This window comes from Lissotriton helveticus, chromosome 2_1 (genome assembly GCF_964261635.1).
Source record: "Lissotriton helveticus chromosome 2_1, aLisHel1.1, whole genome shotgun sequence".
NCBI classification, from domain to species: Eukaryota; Metazoa; Chordata; class Amphibia; order Caudata; family Salamandridae; genus Lissotriton; species Lissotriton helveticus.
This window is the reverse complement of record NC_136059.1, coordinates 899354580-899378738: the sequence shown is the minus strand read 5'-3', so window position 1 is coordinate 899378738 and position 24159 is coordinate 899354580. Positions and strand designations below refer to the sequence as shown.

The following is a 24159-nucleotide window of genomic DNA, read 5'->3' as shown; positions in this document are numbered from 1 at the left end:
AAAAACATTATTCTATAACATCACCCATAGAGCAATATTACACTTTAACAAATCTATTGGGACACCATTTGATCAAGGTGCCTTCACACTAACACTCTGCTGGATAGAGTGAACCACCTCGTCTAGAGAAAACAGAAAACCTTGATGTCTGCTGCATGTCATGGGGTAATCCAGTTGTGGCTGTGACACATTATATTTGAGAGAAGTAGGCAACCATGCACTAGAAATGTGGCAACTAATTGGGGTCATAGTCTGACTTAGAGTTGGAACAGCAGTTAGTACAGACCACAAAGATTTATAATTCTTTTCAGACGCATTCTGCCTCTTTGCAACAACAGCTTTATACTGCCTATGTGTAATGGCTACTTCTTCTAGTTCTCTCGGGTTAGTGGTAAGAGCCCTATATAGTTGTTGATTGGCTTTGGAGCACTCATTATTAAACAACCTTTATATAGCAGGGTTACATCTTATTGGGCTTGTAGGAGCCTTTTTAACACAAACACACAGGCTAACAAAAGAATGAACTTCTGAATCCCTTCCTTTCTCAACTTCCAAATATTGCATAAATAGCTCCAGATTCGCTCTTGTTAGGGCTTGGGTTATGTAGCTTCCATGCCAAACTGAGGCTATCAGGAGATGCCTAAGGTTTCCTGATACCTACTCCTGCTTTGAGTATCTTCCCCAGTGGTACTGATAATGCTGCTTCTAGGGGATTTTGATTGCCAAAGTTCGAGGCTATGTGACTCCATACAATAATGAATTAATTAATCTACTGGTGATAAAAAAATATAATTTATTACTGAGGCTCAGCGTCCACTCCTATGAGTGTGCTGTACAGGTTCTCTGGAGCCTCCTAAAATGATGACATTACTCAAATTATAGGAGGCTACAAAGGTCTCTAACTCCTTGCCTCTGCGATCTTCACTACCAACAAGAAATTCCAGGTTTCTCGGCATAGGCTTATTGCCCCTGCCTAGCCTTAAAATCACATGCTAAAACCGGGTGTTCCTTGTGCCCCCTAATCTTAAATTTTGGTCTGGGTAAATCAATAAACTCAATCAAAATCTGGAATTTCAGATTGGGAGTATTTACAAAATCATTATTATAAAGGTTAAGCATATACCAACAAAAGCTAGCGTTCCCCTTGAGAAGTACAGCTTGAAAGTCCTTTGCGGGTGTTTCCAAGGTTTGGACTCCCACACCCAGTGATAGATTATTCCAAATAGACCCCCGGAGGTACGTCTGCATCGCGACGGATTAGCTTGCTCACTAAAACACTCATACCCTTCACATAACATTGGCTGAAAACCCCATGTCTCCTTGATGAACAGATTATTATAGTCTCTTATGAATAGTTGCCAATCAAGAAGGTGCTGAATTCCGATGCAAGCAAATACCACTCAAATTCGGAACACAGCCAATATTCAGATTGTGGCATGAGACAAATGCATGTGTGATGTGGGACATTGGCTCCCGGGTCTCATGGCCGTCTCACTTAGAATGTCCTCTTGAGTGGGTATATTTTCTCCAGTGTCCAATAAACAGGCATCGTTGAGGGTTTTTAGTGACTGGAGCCCAAGCTGAGAACAAAGGCTGGGGATTGGATTGGAACAACTCACCCCTATGTCAGTCACTTAAAGACAGGCCAACTGCGTCTCCATGTGACCCAGGCATTCAAGGAAAGGCTGAGTTGCTCCTTCAAAATGTCAGATATTTTGCTGCAGCATACCTTAATAGAGGGCAATTCCCCTTATTGTGGGGGCATCTACCTTATCTAACTGCGACTGCGGAGACAGTAGATTTTTCTTTTTTGCATTTGATTGCTGGCATGTTGGGCGATAGGACAGCGGATGGACTTGGAGAAGCCTCGGAGACATTGTTGTTATCAATAGTCCTATTGTGAGTGAGGTTTTTGATGAATATGTAGCTGCCGTCCTTCTCTAGTTTCCAAATCACTGCTGATAATAGTTCCATGTGACGTATTGCCATGCGCTCAAGGGACAGTCTGTGCTCCGTCAAAGCAGGTTCCGGCATGATCACCCCCACTGCTCTTCCCAGCCTGCTGTCAATCGTAGTTACTCTTTGCGGGGTGGCTGATAGGACCTGCTGCCTTTCATTTGTCCATATAGCTCTGCTGGACCTTTGGATTGTGTGTTCCTAAATATTGGCTACAGGTTTGTGAATACCGATGTTAAACAAGAGCTCCAAATAAGGGTATTGAAATACTGAAGATGTTTGGGATAGCTAAGAGTTGGATTCCTTTTGGTTCCAAGTTCCTCGATGTTTCTAGCAGTTACTATAGACATTTAAAAAATCTGGCAGAGCAGGCTATCCATTATTAAGTGGCAGATGTCCTATCTGCTATAATGGCATTGCCTTACATGCACTCTTAACTTTTTGATGTATGTCTTCAGGTTATCTGGTCATCACAAAAGCAGGAGACAATGAATATCTTCCCTACCCTAAAAGGTTTGCTGTACAGATTCTACCCACCAGAGCCTGTCATCCAGATTTGGGGTAAGAAGTCCTCCCTTGCCATGGAGGGTTCCCTACAATGAAGTTAAAAAAACCTTGATGAACACCTGTGGTGATTCTTTTAAACCAAAGATGAAAGTACAATACTGGAACTGTCCATCTGGCAGAGAAATCCTCAGGAATTTCCATTGTGAGGTTAGGATCATAATGTGAAAGAAAACAAATTTGAGGTGACTACCATTAGGAAGGCTCCGGTAGGACCCAAAGGGGTGAATCTTTGGAGAATCACCATTCTGAGCAACCATAATTTGCACAAACCTATTCCCTCTCTTGAGTGTGATTATGGGTCAGAACAGATCAGGAGGCTTTAGAACTAGAAACACGATTGAAAATATCCCTTGGTGACACTCCTTTTTGTTACCAGAAAATAGAACACACTTCTCCAGATGAGCCTGTACCCCTTTCCTCATAAGCATTCTTCTTGACGCAGATATTTATAAAGGCATACAAGATAACAACATAGGGTGGTGGAAGGTGAAAGATGTAATTCTGTCCCATCTTTACAATGGCTCACTCCCATGGGTCGTATATAATCTTTTCCCACAACCGATCAAATTGTTGAAAGTAACCCCCAACAGGTAGATGGCTCGGGAAAAGGGGAATAGCCAATGCTACTGTAGTCAGAAGTAGTCAGACTTATTGTTGGCATGGAAACAAGCTCTGAAATAATCACTGTCTGTCAGTGACCTGGCTAGAGCAGGGGCCATGGCAGACACTTTGTCACTTCATAAACTTTGTGGACAGAGAATGCATCCTAAGAAGCAATTATGGTGTTCTCTGCAAATGAGGCAACAGTGAATTCCCCTATGGAGTTTTAGGGAAAACAACTGTTAATTTCATATTTTCAGCCATCTCTCCACTCGAAAGGATAACACTTCTGATGCTAGGAAGTAGACAGAGACCTAGTCACCAGAAGTGCTAAGTTTATATCCTTGGGACTGAACAGTGTCCCACAAGGTAGACAGAAAATCTATAGAAGGTCATCTTCTTCCTAAAATCATTTGTTCCCTCATTAGTCACCTGCATACCTAATTTCCCATGTGTCTGAGTGCAAGCCCACCTGGGGCAAGTAGAGGGCTGTGTGCTCCTTGGTGGACAACCCAGATGCGTATCACAAGTGGTGCAGCCTTTGAAGCTCACCACTTCGTGTGACTTCATTAGCTTTCTTGGGAGGAGAGAGGTGTGACCATCTTACTGTACAGTCTTTGTTCCTGACTCCTGGGAGTGATCACACTACCTGGCAGGAGGTCAGAATCCTGTCTTGTCTGCAGCAGGCAGGCAGGGGAATAAATGTGCTGGTCAGCTAGAGCACAGTGAAGCTGGGGCAACCAGGTGGGTACCCTCTAAGGTGTCACCTGGGTGCATGCCAGCCTTCCCTCGACATGGGATTCATGTTAGGGAAGAGAAGGCACTTTGTTTGACACCAAACTTGACATATTTAGGTGTTATCATAATGGCACAAGCAACCTAGTCTGCCTGGGTGCAAGTCCCATGTTATCTAATTGACCTCCTATCACTTATAGTATATTTTAATGGTAAAGACACCATAGAGACATATAAGCTTGTACTTAAGTCTTACATGTCTACACTCTTAATATACTACACTCTGCCTCCTGGGCATAGAAAGCCTTCTCTAGGGGTGACTGACATACCACTGGCGTAACGAAAAGTGAGGGGGCCTCCCTGCACGGTACATAAGGGTGCCCCCTCCGGGCTCAATCAGGAGCTCTCCCGGCCAGAGTTCAGTGCCGAGGGAGCCCCTTGGAGCTAAGGCCCCCCCCCGCACCGCGTGGGCTACGGGGGCCTGTGTTACACCCCTGTGACATATACCAAAAGCTGAATATTTCACTGAGCCACGCACAGTTGAATTCGAGCAGTTTGCACTGCTCCTACAGCCAGCAATGGCAGGCCTGCTGTCAGTAGTTTGCTTGAGTCACCCAAGGTGTCAGAAGCCAGTGCTGTAGCTTTGGGAACCTCTTTACCACCTGTGCCGTACCCCTGTACCATATACTTGGCACTTATAACAGGGTCAATTCTCTACCATTCTGGAGTGCCAATTTACACACAACTGTTTTAAGGAAAGAGCACTGGCGGCACTGCAGCCTGGTTATCAGGCTTCAGAGCACTGATAGAGTTGAAAACCAGCATCAACTAGTCCATATGGGGGCAAAAAGTGGGGGACATATGCAAAAAAGCCCTTTTTCTTACACAAGATATCTGTGCAAGTGAAGAACAAAATTGAAAATTGATTTTCTGTTGCTGCAAGTCAGAATGCAGTACTATTTACAATTGTTTTACAGTCATCACATCCGCATTCTTTCAGTGGTGCAGTCAGAGCTCTTAACTCTGTCTGCACCTTTAAGTGTTATTTAGACCGCATCATGTGACACATGCAATGCATTGTATGCAAGAGCATACATTGTGTAGATGATGCAGGATATCTGCAGCAGGGGCATGAATCCGACTAGCAGTGCTGGAAATAGATGTAAAGTCAGAGCCTATCATGATATTTTTGGCACTAACATATTCTCCCAAAAACGGTTGACCGTACATTATTTATTCTTAAACTCTCATTGTCATAATCAGAGACCTTGGGTAGGTCCCAAAGGACGATAAACCAAGTCAAATCAAGTTTACACCAGACAGGGTTGAAAGTCAAAACAATGAGAGTGTATGCAAAATCGTTAGTGAAGATTAAATAGGTAGTCGGTTCAGATCTAAATGTCAATAAATCTCAAAATGCAAATTTAAAAAAAAAATTATTTAGGAAGTTTTGTATAGCGCTAGCCAGACCGCAAGGTATCGGAGCGCTTCACATAATTACAAGGCGGTGCAAAAGAAAGCCAACAAAGCAAATAAATAGGAATTAGCATATAGAGCTAAATCTCTATTATAGTTAAAAAGCCAACACCAGATACGGTCTAGCACAAAATAAGTCATAGAGCAAATTTTCAAAGATACTGCACAGTTTTAAAGGGAGTGCAAAATCTCTAATATTAGAAGTATAAAGTCAAAGAACAGTCTCTCATAAGGACTTGCTAAATAGGAATCTGAGAAAAGTCTTTGCTCACATCTCCAAACCAACATTTTTTATAGGTTTACCGGTGTAAAAAATCATGCCCTTTGCAAGGTGTGAAGTGACACCATGGGTGGCACTGATAAAGACATATTGACCAGTGAGCATTTTAGAGAGTATATTATGTAAAACTACTCTAGAAACCCTCATATAACAAGTAATATAAGGGATAAAGTAACTCTTGCTGTGCATTATAAGGATATTGCTAGACACCAAAGTGTTCCATAACCATATAGAGGAAAAAGACCAAAAGCTAATTTCCTTTTATGAGGTTATAATGTAAATTGCACATTAACATTACACATGTGACTTTTAACCAAATACATTTTGCATTTTATTAAAACGTTTTTATCAGTGGCTTTGAGGTCTAACTGAGGCCCAGTTAGCCTAAGGCAGAAAAGCACAATTTATCAAATGATATATTTTATTTCAATTTCAATGAATCTATGTCAATATGCATGTGAAAATTGAGGTGCACATTTCTTCCTTTCCCCCCTCTCTCACTCTTTTTCATCCATCTATTCCCTATTTTTTCCTCTCTTCTCTGGCTCTCTTTCTTCTCCCTCTCTTTCTGATCGCTCTTCGTTTTACCTCTCTATTTCCTTGTGCACTTTCTCTCCTGCCTCTCTCTGCCTCTGGTAATGCCCTCGCTGTTCCAGCTTGTGTTGTCACCAGAAGATGTTCCGGATTCCATGTAATAATAGAGTCCACATTTGGGTGTCTTAAAACATGGTGTCTTCATCAATTACTCTTATCCTTATGTTACAGGAATAGGTACACCTCTTACAGGTAAGACATCCTACCAGGGGCATGCATAGATGGCTGTCCTGTCTACTCCTTTGGTATCCACTGACTCACTGCCTCACACATACAGAACAATTGCACTCAGAATACTCAGCACATCCACATTCCAGGAGATCAGAGGAACCCATCAAGGCATAGATGCAGCACATGAGATAGAAAAGTAGCAACAAACAACCCAGGGACTGTTGCCTGAAGTGATGGAAAATAGCGTGAGTTGCACCCTCACAAGCATGCTGGATGATTTGTTAATATTTAGGAAATGTATCGAATGTGCTGTAGTCAAAACCACATTTCTGCTAGTGGAAGTGATCAGTTCCCAGGGTGCTTCCAGGTAAATGGTATTTAATGCTTGGCAAGCAGCCAGCTCAGTAGATGGTAATGCAGAGTGAGGTTTTGGTTTCAGCCGAAGTATACTCTGTGAACTCACTGGTATTGATATTGATTCACAATGATCAATCAATATCAATGAGATCACAGAGTATGGCAAACTACCTAAAGAAGATGAGAGAGTCCTCTTTTAAACTTCTGATGAAACAACTAACAGTTCTTATTGTGAACAACAGGCATATACCAGTACCCTGTTATAACGTCCCAAAATTAATTCCGGGGTCTGGTCTACAATAGATTAAGGCTAATCCTTGGATATTTAGGAGCATATTCACAAAGTACGTAAAGTAATATTTCTGTGATACTTGTTTACATACTGTTGCATGTCTAGCATGGGAATAAAATAGGAAATGTGAGGAAATATTTAGGCCAGTGCCCTCTTTGCACTTTTACTAATGGGGAGCTGGACATTTCAAGATCGATTCACAAAGGCATTTAGGAGTACATACAAGAGTACTCTGATAGTAGTACTTCCTGTAATCATAAATGCTTTTGTGAGTGGCCCCTCAGAAGAAAGTCTAATTACAGAACATGTATGTTACATTACTGAAGACGACTTCCACTTAAGCATTTAGATAATTAATATAATGTATTATTATTGAGTTTGCACTACATATTGGGGACATGCTTCCCAACCCACTTAATGCAGCTCATCAAATTGTAAAAAAAAATCTACAAGTTATCACCTGTATGTAAATAAAATGATCATGGAAGGTGGTCACCCACCACGAGGAAAATGGACACTTATTTTATAGGTAGCGATGCAGTCATCTGCAAGTGTATTTGAAAGGTCTGTGTTTTAGATCTGCATTCCAGGTCCTATTGACCTATAAAATGGCGGAATGCAGGAGTGGATACAAAGAAGATAAAGTGCACAGTCAATACCTCTGATAACAATTTCTAGTGGCAAAGTGTCATCAGTCTGCCTACTCTCACAGATGTGAGACTTTCAGACCACCATCAGCGTTCTGATGTTACATGGAGACATGTGTAGTGTAAAGGAATTGGCCATAAGTGCTGAGTTTGCAAAAAGCAGGAGACATACAATGGTCGAAAGGGACACCAAGTTCATAGAGGATGCTACCAAATTGTGAAATATTATGATGATGATCAGTAGTGAAATGGGAGGGAGCTTGGTTGCAATGGCCGGGGTAGAACAAGGAGAGGGATGCATTCACCTTGTAGCACTGAAGCCTAACCATTACATTTGATATACTGTTGCTGTGTTTGGGCTGTTGTTGGGATTACAGTGAGCATTCAAAACCACATGCCGCTCTCTGCAGGACAAAGAGACGCTTCAGTAAAGGTTATTCTAATAAAAATATATTCAAACTATGTGTAGGTCCAGAAAACGGAAGTCAAGCTTTTGTGGTTACCTTTTGTAGGACGAAAGGAAATATAACGAGGTTAATGGTAAATTTATGTGGTTTCAGACACATAAAGATCATTTCATAGATCAAAATTAACTAAATTCACAATCATCGAGGCTGTGAGGATGAAAATGTGTTAAAGGAACCGTGGCCTGTTATTTTTAAATGTTAGCAGGCATCAGTGAATACAAAAGAGTCTATTCATCAACTAATAAACAGTAGCTTCCAGGATTGCAAGTTTTGCAGCAAAGAGTAGAAAAACAACTTGCACAACTGTCGTTTAAAGTCATAAACAAGCATTTCAGTATTACGGGGCCTTCATGCTACAAACATGGCATCTTCATATTCCAAAGTTACAATTCGTACTTCATTACTAGGTTACAGGCCTATAGGTTTTAAGTGTGGTTGCGAACTGCAGTTTTTGCACTGAACATTCTTTATATTTTAAATGAAACTGTGCATGTTAGATCTGGGGGTCTCTAGTTGACAGAGTACCTGATTTGGCCGTTCGGGCTGGACTGTTCCCATGCGGCACAGGTTCAGGATTGATTTGCATATAGCTGTTTTTGAACTGAGGTGGCAAAGTGAGCTAAAGAATGATGATGGATTCAACCCAGATCTGTGACTGGGGGTGAGTGTCTGAAAAGTTTCAGCGATCCGTCCATCATCTCCTTGTGTTTGCTAAGTCATGAAAATGCCATCTTTCTAAAAGTTTAGACAAAAGGGGGGGTTTGGCCCAGGGGGACAGGAGGGGGGTAGGGCCTAAGTATACAGGAGAAAAGTTTTACCCACACCTCCCACAGTTTGGATCTAATTTATGATCACAAAACAGAAGATAAACACCAGTTACTATGCTTATCTTGGCAATGACTTATGCCTCTTCACTATTTTTATTTTTACAAAAAATTCTTGTTTTTTTGTCCGAACAGTGGACACACTATCAACTACACAAACATCTCACATTGATAAAGAAATGATAAGAAAATTAAATTGTGCTATACATGACTCAAGAACACTTATTTACAAAACATTTAACATATACAGTGGAACACTAATACATTCGTAAATCCTATTGCGTAACATTCAGTATGTCAAAAACAATTTTTCTACACATCAACTCAATTTCGAGGAATTAATATCAAGAACACAGTCAAATAGTCAATTATTGTCGATGGAATCAAACAGTTTTTTCACGAATCCCAAGCTCAGAGGGCAACTCATTAAAGTACTCTGAGCATTCGGAAATGAACACGAAGGATTCAATCCCACATAGGCGACGCGTTTCGAGTTATGGCTGTGTAACTTGCCAAACTCTCCTCAGGGCTGAATTAATCTGAAAGGACTGTTTCTGACAAAAAACAAAAAACGGAAAATCTTTTTAGTATTGTGCTTCCACACGACCCTTCAGCCCTATTTATCAGTAACTGAATTAAAAAGGATTGTTATGTACCTGTGATTTGCAGACATCAGTTCAAAACTGTGAAACACATCTAAGCGCAGTGGCTGCCAGTCTGTAACAAGGGAGAATTGAATGTAACCTCCGGTCAGCACTGAATGAGATTAGTATTACGCACAAAAGATTTCCAAAATTACCTTCTACTGGTTCCTCAATTCTGAAACACGAGTAGTGCCAAAGTTATTATGGAACTTTTAAGAGTATATGGCATACCAAGAATTCTCTTTGTGAGCATGTAAACTACTTACTCGGCTTACAACGCATTTTTGCAATGGAATGGATTTTCCGGTTTTTGTTTTTTGTCAGAAACATTCCAAAGACACCAAACATGAACTGGGTACCTGCTTCCATTTAGAAACTGCAGGTTATTAATTTTAATTACAGTAACTCCAATGTCGTCCTACGGGAGGGGTAGGCCTTCCTGTAGTGAAAAACGACTTTAGGAGTTTTTCACTACCAGGTCATGTAAAACTTAAAAGTACATGTCCAACTTTTTAAATACACTACACCCTGCTCTCGGCGCTGTCCAAGGTCTACCCTAGGGGTGACTAATATGTTTTAAAAAGGAAGGTTAGGATTTCACAAAAGGACTAGTTTGCCAGGTCGAAATGTCAGTTTAAAACTTCACACACAGGCTGCAATGGCAAGTCTGAGAAATGGTAAAATGGCTACTTAAGTGAGTGGCAGAATCAGTGTGCTGCAGACCCACTAGTAGCATTTAATTTACACATGTAATGACACTCTACTTAGGACGTGCAAGTAAATTAAATATGCCAATAGAGGGTAAGGCAATGCTACCCTGCTACCCTGTTTTAAGGAGTGAGCATAGGCACTTAAGCACTGGTAAGGGGTGGTAACGTGTGCAGTCCTATGGGCAGCAACAATGAGATCAGCAAAAATAGAAGAGGAAGACAAAGTTTAGGGTAAGACCACCCTAAGGCTGACAGGTATAACATGGAGGTTTTGAACACTAGCATAATTAGAGGGTAGAGCTCAGATTGAGTGTTAAAGGGAATTTTAGAAATATACACAGGCTCCCTGAAAAATAAATGTGTTTTGCAGTAACTGCATAGTACTCTACTGTGCCTAAAGTAAATTTTATTGTTGCTGTGCCGCCTTTTTATTTCCATCAAAAAATAATTATCGGATTTTGAGTGTGCTCTGTCCTTTGAAACGAACATGTTTTGGCATGAATTAATCTGCTACAAAATGGAAACCAATGACCCAGGTAACATGAACAGTCTTCTTTTATCTGGTGCAAGCTTAATGGTCTTACAGTAATACATCTTGCATGATCTGCTTATGCAAAATCGATCAGAAACAATCGATTTTGTCTGCAAACGTTTTTCTGCTTGGGTTGCAAAAGCTTTGTTCTATCCGCCTAATTACTAAAAACAAAAATCCGATATATACATAGAGCTGTGATAGTCAGTAGTGTTTATTCTCTGAAATATCAATGTTGCGAATTACACAGTAACATGAACAAAAACGCAGTGAATGAATCATTCATTTAGTGAATTATGTTTTGCAAATAGACTTTTCAAAGTAAAGGCCGCAATGGCAGCACCACAGACAAGAACCAGTATGAGCCAACCAGACGCCGAGGCACAGAAAAAGGTAAGCGTCATTTTCCAAAGAGGAGATAAAGGGGGCGGGGAGGTATTTTGAACAGAAAATGTTTTGCTACTTCTGTATATTAATTACAGAATGTACACATATGTAAGTTATTTCAATGCACCACGTTGCTTTTTTTTTTTTTTTTTTTTTTAAACACAGTCCCTAAGCTGACTGCCCTCCCAATGGAAACTGAAGTCTATGAAAGCCCCTATGCAGACCCTCAGGAGATAAGGCCCAAAACTGTTTCCATCCATCCAAGTCAGCTGGACCTGAACTTGAACGATGCAGAACTTGGTTCTGGTAACTTTGGTACAGTAAGGAAAGGATACTATAACATGATCAAGTAAGTTTAACGTTTCTACCTGTAGCCATTATCTTAGCTTCATTTTAACTTCTTTTTATAAAACGGTGAGGAAATAAGATAAACTATTTACATGATTGATAAACCATCCTTTTTTTAACCATATTACTTGAAAGTTATTCGACCCAGTTTTCCATTCTGATGATATTCATTTGCAGGCAACCATTGGTTACATGCGAGTTATTGCTTCAGCGCCAAGAAACCATTTGGTGTAGGTGCGCTTTATAAATGTCAATAACATAACACATAACAAATACTAGTTTTTAAGGAGTATTTTAGGGGAAATTACCTTCTGACCCTTGTATAAACCTTGGTGACATTATTTGATAAATGGACCAAGGAATATTTTTTTTTCTCACAAAATCTGACTTGATTCGATATTTATGAATGTTAAAATTCAACCAAACCTCAGTGAACCTGTGAGTTTTTTCTATCATTTTGATTCTTAACTGGAAATCACTAATTAGTTAAATTTGTCCCAATTGAAATTGTGACCTCGTCAGCATAGAGTAAACAAGAGCGTGTTTGATTGCAGACTGTGGGGGGATCTCCTACGGACTTTGTTCATGCCATCGGCAAATCATTGATATATAATAAAAATAATAACGGGGTGCGGAAACAACTCTGCTTTAAACCATTATTCGTCAAACTTTATGAAGTTTCCCCTTGTGACTCCACTCTTCCATGAGTACTCTACACTAGGTGGAAGAATGTGAGGCTATTATTAGACATAAAAGGGCTGACTGAATTCCCAATGCAGCAAGTTTCTTCCATATTGGAAATTGATCAACGCAATCAAAGGCAGTGGCAAAATCGATAAATGCTGAATACACACCTGACCACTGCTTACTACATATTTTTCCAATATTACTTGCATTGCTGCAATGTTGTCTACAGTTGAGCAGTTTTTCCTAAAACTGGCTTTTTGCAACCCAAGATTTCCCCTTCGGTTACCCATCCTTGAAGATGATCTAATATGCTTCTAGTAAAAAAAAAAAAATACCTACTGCATTGAGCAATGCGATTGGTCTATAATTCTTAGGGAAAAGATTTATCTATCTCTTGTACAAAGTGACTCTCATCCTGCCCCTCAAAGATGCTGGGACGGCCCCAGTATGAAAGCAAAATTTCAAGATGGGGCTAAAAAGTCGGACCAACGGCAGGCTTCTCTCTTTATTTGGGATACACTCATAACCAAGGTCATTTGGTTGCTAGAAAATTGTAAAATGTTATTCTATTTACAGTCTCCTGTATCAAAGGTGCTTTTCGTTGCTTGGTACTCAAGTGTCTGGAACGGTTAGAGTGGAATAAATCTTGAGGTTTTGATCTTTCTTTTGTTGTAGTGATTTATTCATTTATTTACTGAGTGTTCTTATATAGCGCATTTAGGAGCAGCAGGCATGTAAGAGTGTTTTTTACTCTAAAACATAAACTACACAGAGAATGGTAAATCGTAAGGGGGATGATGGCAAAAGCCATGAAGCAGGGAGAATTATTAGTCGATAAAGAGATATGGAATAGGTGCATTTTTAGTTGTTTCCTTGAAGTAATGAGGGTAGGTTGAGTTATAACATTTGTTGGTAAGATACTTTGTATAGGGCTTTACTGCCTAGATAAGATCTCTTGGATTATATTTAAATCGTTTTTTAAGATTCTTTCCAGCATTTTATCCTCTTGCGTTGTTTGGGACACCTTTATTATATTTAAACAAGATATGAGCCTAACACGGCTTGTAGGACCATTTCATAAGACTTACCAAGTCACATACATATAAAAAAAAGTTTCTCAATATACAGATACAAAAGTCAAAAATATTTAAAAAGTCTAAAACATACCATTTAATTTTGATGCAAAATTAATAATGAGCGTTCCGTCTCGAGTTTAGAGGATACAGCTAAAACCTCTGTGCAACATGTAACGCTGGAAATGTTTCATTTGGATCTTAAATATTTAAAGAAAATGTCCATTATATTCTTGGATGCTAAGTTAATATCTGCATTAGGCCTTGGCGGTAAATTCTGTTCCGCTCACTGAATTTGCGGAATTTGGGTAATTTGGGTATTTCGCGTTCCGCGGAGAACGTGGAATTGCCAAAAATTCCACGATCTGCAGCTTTGCAGAATTTCTTGCTTGTTTGCGCTTTAAAAATGCGTGTTCACAAGATATTTCTCCCTGAGCATGCAACAGTGTTCGCCAACAGGAAAAAAGCATCACGAATGGGCGGAACAAGCAATTCCGTGTGTTCTCGGAACTCTGTGTGTGCTCGCTGAGATTTTTTACCGTTTCGCTGAGCTTTGGGTAGCACGACTACGCAAATTCCACCCACCCCTAGATTCTGCATGCCTGCAAATTTACATGTAAAATTTCTTGCGCAAGTCGTTATCAAAATTGTCATTTGGAGCTTAACCCAGCTATTGAACTCTGGATTTGTAAAGGCTAAAGGTGATTAGAAAAAAATGCTACTCTTGGGTTTAGGGCACTGAACATGCTGGTTAAATACAGAGGAATGATCTTACTTTACAGCAGTGTATGGCGGATAGTCAGGTCAGAGACCAAAATAAAGTTTGCTGTAGTCAGTGCTTAATTTGAGCCAGTGGATACTGGTGGGCCCCACCGGCGCTCATATTTTGGGGACCAGCACTTATTCTTCCTCATCAGATATTTACCGAGAGCAAGAGAGGGAAAAAAACACAAAGGGAATAGAAGGAGGAACAGAAGGATGGAAAAACCTTCACAAAGGGAAAAATCAAGAACCATCAAGACTGAGATCCTCTGGTCCAGCTCAACCTGCTGCTGGGCTCCCAAAAAGCTGTTGTCTCGCTGCCTCCTGGTCTGAATGCCTCCTTTTGCTCTGGTCATTGACTCCTTGCTTTCCATTTGAGACTTTCAGCCTTTTGTCCTTGTTGCCTTTTTTCCTTCTTGCGTTCCCCGTTTTGCCTTTTCTCATTTTCCCTCTTTTTTCTAGTGCCCGATTTCACCAAGTTTTCTCACTTTCTGTTATCTTGTTGTCCTCGGGATCGGGGTGATGCTCAGAGGGGTCCACCTCTTGATCTAACCAAGCCTAGAATGCTGTAGTAGCCTAGGTCAGTGGAAGGATCAAGTAAGGAAAGGTAAGGGAAGGAACAGCAGGGAGGGAGATCTGAAACGACAAACTAGATGTCATTTAGCTATTGCTTCAGAGTCTACCATGTAATATGTTAATCTATATTCTATGCTATACCTGTAAAGGAAATAAGAACAGCAATGAAATAAGATAATTCTCTTCTTATGATAAGGAGTGTTCTGGGAGGCGATGTCACCGACTTTATCCAACTGTAGTAAAGGAAAGAATATTGCGACAGAATGAACCCTATTCTTAGGCGATATTCTCATAGGCTCCTAGATAACATAAATGCAGAAACATACCATACTTTGGATTCCTACTGCTTCAAAACCAGCCGGGTTGCGCCTCATGCATTTCTGTAGTGTGGCGGTAGAATAGTCCACCCTTAAATGCCAACTTGATGCAGTATAAGCAGAACTACTGTTATATGGGATTGTGGAAAATAAGAAGGGTTACATCACCCCAGTAATCCAGTAATAAATAAGTGAGCAGGACTGTACCTCAATAATCCTTCCCGGCCAACAATACCGGGCGAGACCCACTGGTTAATCAACCGTCCTCTGCACGAGCGTATCTTAGCAACTCACCTGCAGAGGGCGTTACACGTCCGAAAATGCAGAGCGGTATGGAAATAAATATGAAAATCGTCATCCGCATGAGCTGCTATATGCAAGCTCTCCAACGGAGGACATACAGGGTCAAAAACGGCCGACAATGCCATTCGATTTACTCCGGTGGGAAAGCACTCCCATCAAGGATGTTTACTTGATGCCCAAAAGAAACCATCCTCCGCGCGAGCGCAGGACGCAGGCTCACCAACGGAGGACAAACAACGAACTAACAGCTGAAAATGCCGATCGATCACAGGTGGGTTCCTTCTTCACATGAGCAGCTGGGAAGCGTTCGCCAATGAAGGAGAAACCTCCAAGAGGTCGGGACAAACACACAAGGAACGTAGGCAGCAGCGCTCCTATTCCTATGAACCAAGATGGGAACAATGAATTTCCGACAATGTTTCTAGGTCTAGTCGTCCTAAGTAGAAAGTTCCTAGGGCGTCGTGCATGGTATGCAAAGCATGATGGGAGATGTAGTTCATCTCCAGAAGACACGGATTCTCCGTGATAAACAGGCAGTGATGATCGTTACATTGCGCTCGAGTCCGGCTCATGTAACACTTTCTCCCCTGCGCTCACCTGCTGCTGCTCCCGCTGTCTTTTCCAGCCACCTGCTGGCTCCACCCACAACCACAAAGCACCCCTCCTACCTTCCAGGACCTACTTAATGAAGGCCGCAGTGCTCCAGCGCAGAGGGCATGTGCAGTGGGAAAGCACCACTGGCATGCCAAAGGCGCTAAAAGTAAGCCTGTCTGTGCTCGTCTTTACCTGGACTGCACACAGCGCCACAAACCTTGGATCCCAGCCCACTTGCAGGTACAATGCAGTCGTCCTTCACACCCTGAACACCGGATGACCCAGCAAACACTGCTGCCATGCATCACCGCATTCTATGGTAGGACTGTTCTCCGATGCCAGGTGCACCTTCTCCTGCAGCTGCACAACTACTGTCAGGCCACAAAGCACCAGCCCGACCTCTCCCACACCACACCAGAAGCAACCCACAGACTCCACTGCCTACTCCTCAACACGCACTCCATGTGCAAGCATTCCACCGAGTTATAGGACCTCATCTCCACCCTTGCACCCAACATCGTCTTCCTCACTGAGACCTGGCTCAACCCCGCATCCGCCCCTGACATCGCCACAGCAATCCCTGACAGATATCACCAGGACCGCTCCAACAAACTGGGAGGAGGAACAACCATCATCCACAAGAGATCATACACTGAACCACCACCACTGACGATAACACCCCTCAATGCAACACCTCAACTTCAAGCTTCACACTGACAAGACAACCATTAGAGGCACCCTTTCATACCGACTCTCAGGCACACACTCCAGCTTCTGCAACACCATCGTAGACTTCATGCGCCTCTAGCCCAGGACACCAAGGAATATGTGACGTTACAACACCACATATTCCATCAGGGTAGGTAACAACGCGGACGTTACATCATCCGCTTTGTTACCATATATGACATTGCAACGGAAGTCGTTTCTACGACTTGCACTAGATGGCGTGCTGGACTTAAGAATAGTATAAATTACTATTCCTACTCCAGGTAGCGCATCAGCAGGGAATGTGTTGGACTTAAAATCCAACACATTCCCTGGTGTTGCCCGCCATCTAGAGCAAGTCGTAGAAACGACTTGCGTTGTAATGCCATGCGTGGTAACAACGCGGACGATGCAACGTCCGCGTTGTTACCAATACGCGTGGTAGTAACAGCCTTATAACCGCTGTCTCCCGACACCAAAGACCACATTATCCTTGGCAAACTCAATTTCCTCATCGACAACCCCAATGACAACACCATACACCTCACCAACAGTCTGAGCAGCCTCGAACTAACCCAGATCAACCACGACCCCATGCACACTGCAGGGGACACACTAGACCCCAACTTCACCTCCAGCAGCTGCGTTAAATACAGTCATGTTACAGAAATCTCATGGTCTGATCACTCCATCATCCACTTCAGCATCTCCAGCACCTGCACCACCTTCCCCAGGATCGCCAGCATCCCCCACTGCAGCTGGAGCAAAATTTCAGAGAACAGCTGGACAGACACCCACAACACCACTTGCCCAGCTGCTGCCAACAACCTGAAACGGGGAATTAAGAACTTTAACGCCTGGATCACCCACTGCGCTGACAGCCTCGCCCCATCAAGAGCGACAATAGAGAAGACCCTCCAAAATAGTCTGCTCGTCTACCCAAAAATTCAGGACAGCAAAACATGATAGTAAACAGCTGGAGAGGAGATGGCACACCAGCAAGGACACTTTCAACGGGGCAGCCTTCAATACCTCCCTCAACATCTACCATCTCCTAAGGACAGCAATCAAAACAGCCCCTAGCTGCATGCATCAAAAGCAGAACCAAAAACAGCAAGGAACTTTTCAATTATCCAACCCAGCTACCAGTGAAAACATCACACCTTCACAAGAGATGTGCGACAACCTTGCTGACTTCTTCCATGAAAGATCGCAACCATATCCAGGATCTTCAAACCCCAACCTACTCCTATGCACTTCCTCAACAGACACGCCTCTACCACAACTGACAAGAACCACAGACTGATCACCTGGAACCTCCTCTCCACCCAGGACACCACCTCCATCATGAAATCCTTCCACTCAGAAGCTCCCACAGACCCATGCCCACACCTCATTTTCAACCTCAGAAACCAAAGGTTTGGCCAGGAACTCATCACCCTGACGCCTGCAAACACACCAAAGTCAGACCACTTCCCAAAAAACCCACTGCCAACCCCAGGTGAGCTCCAAAATTACTGGCCAATCTTCTTGCACCCATTCCTAGCAAAGGTACTGGAAAATATTATCAACAATGAACTCACGACACACCTGGAGCACAACCAGCTACTCAACGCCTCCCAATCTGTCTTCTGCAGCAATCACAGCCCGAGACCGCCCTGATCACAGCCACCGACGACATCTGAACCCTGCTCAACCGAGGAGACACAGCAACCCTGATCCTCCTTGACCTCTCAGCAGCCTATAATACCGTATTCCACCACATGCTGATAGAAAGACTCCACCACATCGGCATTTAAGGGGATGCGATCAGATAGATCACCTCTTTCCTCACTGGAAGAATCATCCTTGACAACAAGCTCACCATAAAATCACAGATCAACGCTGTTTCCTTGGCCTGCTTCTTCACTCTGTGCATGCTACGTAAGATCTTCAAATGGCTTATCCTGGACACAAGTTGCACCATGGCACAGGCCGTCATCACCAGCTGACTGTACTACAGCAATGCTCTCTACGTAAGAATCGCTGTACACCTCCTACAGATACTTCAAATTGTACAGAACGCCACAGCCAGACTCATCCATGATCTTCCCTGATGAACCCCCATCACACTCCACCTCAGGGAACTCCACTGGCTCCCCATACAGAAGAGAAGCTGATTCAAGCTGCTTACCCACACACACAAGGCTCTACACAACCAAGGACCCACCTACATCAACCTCCGCTTAAACTTATATTATCCATCGAAATGATTATACTCTGCCTCCTTTTCACTGGCCCACACTCCACACATCTACTGAAGCAGAAGCGGAGGATGCTCCTTCTCCTACATCTCAGCAAAGACCTGGAACAGCCTCCCCTCACAGCTCCGGGCCATCATCTCACTTCCAGAATTCCAAATGGACCTCAAGACTGGCTGCTCTAATGACCCTCCGGGACCAGCAAGCACATGGATGCCCTATTGGGTGATTATCTGCGCTAAATAAATCCTGAATGATTTATTGAGATAAAGGGACATGGAATGTCTGGGCATGGATTAAGGGGACTGGAATGTAGTCAAGACTAGGCAGCCTGGGTGACAAACCGACAATTAGTAGCTCCTGCTACAGGCACCGGCACTCTTACTTTTACAGATTAAGCACACGCTGTACATTTAAAACCATCAAAAAATTTTATCCCAAGAAAGATAATTTTGTGTGCATGGAGAGAAGCCAGATGTCATGTTGGCATTTTAAAGAAAAAACTTTAATCAAAGCTAGGGGAGATTAAAATCGTCCCACGAGATATAATGCAATGGATATACAGGGGGATTACATCAATATTACATCAATTTACAATCTGATTCAGAAAAGGATGGATAAAATACAGCATAATACATCAAGCACTACTTGGATCTAGTTTCTCTTCCAGCACTAGTGCATGAAATAAATGAGACCTTGAGAATAGTAAAGAAATGCAGAAATTAATTCACAATATAAAATTCTTAGCAAGCACTAAAGCTGCTGGCCCTGACTCTGCAGTGAAATCTATTAAGGACTTCACTGTAAAATCGTTCTAGTGCATAACAAAATGTAATCTATAGGTATAGTACTCCACATTAAGTATTTTTGTATATTTATATGTGACTTGGTATAGCATGGACCAGTCCCTAGGGGTGTAAGGTTGACAGTTAATGACGAGTCACAATACATGTAAGTTGCGACCCTTTCATTTTAACATCGAATAAGACAAACAGGTTCTGTATTGAGGCTCTGTAGGGAAAACTAGAGGTAATTATGGAGGAGGGAACAAAGTGAGAATGGGACTAACGTAAGATGCAGACTTGACAGTATATACAAAATCTAGGCGTACAAATGAGGCTACAACTTTACAGTCCACACAGGAGTTATTTTGGGCTTCCTAATTTGAAAACTGTGAAGGACCCTTTTAGACGGTGGCCCCTGTTCTTAATGGAAACTCTCTGAAAGTATGTTCTATGAGAGAGCTAGTCCAAAATAAACTGGTTTTAACTATGTAATAGTTTTTGATGAGAAGCTTTTTTAATTTCTCTGGTTCCAGTGGGTGTAGTTTTTGTAGTTTCGCTACTCAGAACTCCGCAAAGTGACAAAAACTCCTCGGAGTTCCGCAAGTGACAGAGTGCAGTGCAAATTGCCATTCATAATGATTTTCCTGCCGCTCAGGTAGAAATTCTACCCGAGCGGCAGCTCGCGATCCCCAACTTACCATTGGCAATCACGAGCCGGGAAAAAACTCTGCTGAACTACGCGGAGCAGAGTTTTCTGCACTTCACGAGCTCCGCGAAGTGCAGAAAACGCTGCAAACTCCGTGAATGGAGCGGAGTTCACCGCCCAGACCTAGTTTCCACTTCTCATAATGGGAGGTATGACATTTTGCAATTTAGAGGCACTCCCTCATGTGGATTATTTATTTGGAAGGTCGTTGTGAGTCCTCAAATGTATATTTTTGTGGATAATGCAGGCCACTTTCCTGGTTCTTCAGTATTTGATCTGGATCCAAATCAGGGAGATAAAGATACAGAAGAGCACAAGATGATAATGTCCAATATCCCTCTCTCTTTTTGCTATGTGTTTTGAGCCATTTCGAAAGGCATCTAATCTCTGATCGAAGAATGCCATGCATCCAAATAAATGCCATGGAATATCAGGCTTTAATATCAATTTATTCTGGAGCAGAGCACACAGTTTGTCAATAAATATGGACAACCTCCACTGTCCCGAATGACTGGCTGGCCATCTGCTACAATATTTATATTTATTCAGTGTCCTGCCGTTTGTTTTCCATTTTCTCCCTTTAAGAAAATCTTGACTCAGACTTTTTTCAATTTACCTGGGGTCAGTACAGACTCTGATGAGCTTGTAGATCTCTGCAGCTTCCTTTGCTACTGGGAGGATGGGCCCGACAATAAAGGAAGTTAAACTGCTCACAGCTATGGTCAAAAGACTAATGCAGCTGACGCCGTCAGTCTTCACAAAGCAGTCCCTTTTTAGTATATTTTGGGAGCTTTTCCTCAGAGATATAATTCAGGTTTAATTGCCTAGTTTTCAAAGAAGTTAAATGTGAAACCCTCTTCAAAGTTTATTGAGTTTAGGCTGAAACACACAAACCAGCAAAACATCTTTCTGTGGTATCATTAGTTACACTGTTTTTGCAATACTTTGCGTGGAATCTATTCCTGATCCTGCATTGATCTTCTTTAGGTGTCCAACCAAAAACAAAACAAATTATTTATATGAAGGTACAGCAAGATCATACTTGCTCTCAGTTGGAAAAATACACTAGGCCCATTTTTTGGGGGAAACGCAGATGGAATTTTATAAAACGTATTTATTAGAGCTCAGTACAGAGATGGTCAAGAGACCTATCGGTAAGTTTACTGGATTATAGGGAAAATATTCATTTATTGATTTGGATCCAGAGCTTACACCATTGCACTTCTATTGTACTGAAGACTGTCAGCACTCTCTGGGATAAAAATTTTTTAGTATGTCTCTTTTTTCTATTAAACCTTTTTCCTCGGTGGATCAGTGATATAATGTTGTAACTAATTTTATATCTCACTTTTTCTGCTGTCTTCATTTATAACAATTTAAAAGAAAATGAGAGGAATTGTGAAGTGTGTCAGAGTTAGGTGAGAAAATTAAAGAGACCAGAAGGATTAAATTAGAAATATTTATGGAAGTTAGTTACAATAAATGTAGATATATCGTGGCCTGTGGGGCCCAGAGTCTCTTGAGCAGTAGTCGACCCAATCTCTAGGAGGACAGTATTTAGCTAAGGGTCACTGTAGCAGTAGGTGTACAGATGTAAACAAGTTACGTCCTTTCAAGAAGACAGACACATGAGGAAACCGAGTGAGACAAAATAAAAGAGTGCTGTTCTGTGGTTAGAGGGCAGGCAGATGCTGTAAGGTAACAGGAAGGCCATAGAAGTAGAAAGGAAACATTTGGGCATCTCCCCTTAGGGCAAGAGGCAGACAAGGGCATAGACAGAAGAGGATATAAGGAGGACAGGACTCAGGAGGGATCTAATGGAACCATGTAGCCGAAAAATAGGAGTTTTCCTACCCTGGAAATGATTGCTGATATAATCTTGGCAAAGAAAAGATTCCATCAATTTTCATTATGGAAAAGGGCAAAAAGGCACCCCCCATTTCTTATGGTGGTGAAGAAAAAGGGAAACAAGACCCAGTGGAGAAAGAAAAGTAAATAATTAACCGGTGCGAGTACACTGGTTGATTATATTTATACACTCAAATATATGCACTTTTCTTAATAAAGCAGCATTATCCACTGACCTATCATAATGGTTTGCCTGCAACCTATCTCAGCTTCCCAGTTTGGTAAAATTACCACCAATAGCTGAAACACAGAAAGGTAGTAGAGCAACAAATAGAAGAAAGGGAACTGAGATTGACAGAAAAAACATCCAATCTTGAGCAAGAATGAACTCTATGGAGTATAGAATGCAGGGCTGTCTTTCGACAGACAGCTGGATCGATCTGCACAGTGGCGGCTCCTCCGCTATGGAAGAGGAGCGTTACCCCACTGCTTTTAAGCAGTGCCAAGTAGAAACATAAAATAATAATAACTTAGAGTTATTATTGTTTATGCTTTGTGTCCTGCTGTTTTGCGGGTGGGTGGATGGGGCTGCTCTACTCTCGAAACAGGGCAGGGGAGAAGTGGTTTGCCTACTCCTAAGTGCGCAATGACTGTTTGGTTGGCCCTCTCAGGCTGCCCAAAGAACTCATGCTCACGTTCCCCGTTCTCTATGCAGGCTGCATTACAGCCTGCGTGGAATACATGCCCACCCCTCCAACCCCTCCAATCACAACTCTGCATTGCAGTGTTGTTATTTGCTTAGGGAGTGGGAGCCTGGCTGCCTGCTTCCTGTTCCTGGAGTCAGAGGCAGGAGACCAGGAGCAGAGATGGGGGACCCGGTGGCAAGGTTAGTTTCTTTTTTTTATACCCCCCAGCGCGACCCCCCTGTAACCTCCCCCGTGTCGCCCCATGACACCCCCCCCCCCCCGCAACACCGCACTCACCACCCGCTAGCCATGCCAGCCGCCACTGGGTCTGCATTGACACAGAAATAATGGTTACTTTGTATGCTGCAGTGCTCTGTGTGTGCAGTGGTGTTTGTGTAATCTGCGGGTGACAGGTCCTACTCCGGGTATGAAAGATTAGTAGGTTAGTAGGCTATGAACACGCTGTAAAGACCTGCATGTAATTAATTTGTGAATCGTGCAGGGTTTGGTCAACCTTTCAATCTTCTGAAGGTGTTGACCTTATGATCAATTAAGTAGCATAGAAATTAATACCTATTGCCAAGCACCAAGAAACAATATTTGTTCTATATACAGGAGTGTTATTGTTATAAATTGGACGATTCCCTTTCTATGAATTCTCAGAGTCAATCAGTGGCCGGGACCTGTTTCTCCCCATATTTCAAGTCTCTCACAGGAAGACGGTAGTCCAGGCCTTGGTGGTATCAAGACTGGACTATGCAAATGCCCTGTACTTAGGCCTTCCTGATTATTTACTTGGCCGCCTACAGGTAATCCAGAATGTGGTGGCCAGAGCCATTCTCCTGGTAGGGCTGAGATCAGGAATGACCCCTCTTCTGTCTTCCTTACACTGGCTTCCGGTTTGAAAGAGGATTCATTTTAAAGTGTTAGTGTTGGTCTTTAAAGCCTTCCATAAGATAGGGCCACAACAAACCCTGAGGTATTCTGTCCAGTTTCTGACCACTACCCCTAGGTTCCTGCACTCCCGGATAGGGAGCAGATCTTTTCAAGTGGGCCTCATGCCTTTGGAATAGCCTGCCCCTCTCTCTCAGATAGGTGCAGGATCTCCTTACCTTCAGGAGGAAACTGAAAACATGGCTTTTTCAACAGTAGATTTGGCTGGATTTTGCGTTGGTGCACTCTGTCTTGTATTACGTGGTCTTTCATAGCACATGGACACTTCCTGGAGTAGCTGTGCGCTCTATAAATACATAACATAATTCTTTACCTAGGCTAATAATATTATAT

General features: G+C 42.4%; 1 protein-coding gene across 4 annotated transcripts in view; it reads left to right on the top strand.

Annotated features, from left to right (window-relative positions):
* The window catches only part of SYK (spleen associated tyrosine kinase), a 275583-nt gene that overhangs the window by 193469 nt on the left and 57955 nt on the right, over positions 1-24159 (top strand). For all 4 annotated transcript variants that reach the window (XM_078675628.1, XM_078675625.1, XM_078675626.1 and 1 more), the window contains 2 exons: positions 11164-11245; positions 11405-11588. In XM_078675628.1, the coding sequence (XP_078531754.1) occupies positions 11164-11245; positions 11405-11588 (266 nt within the window). The remainder of the gene's footprint in view (positions 1-11163; positions 11246-11404; positions 11589-24159) is intronic.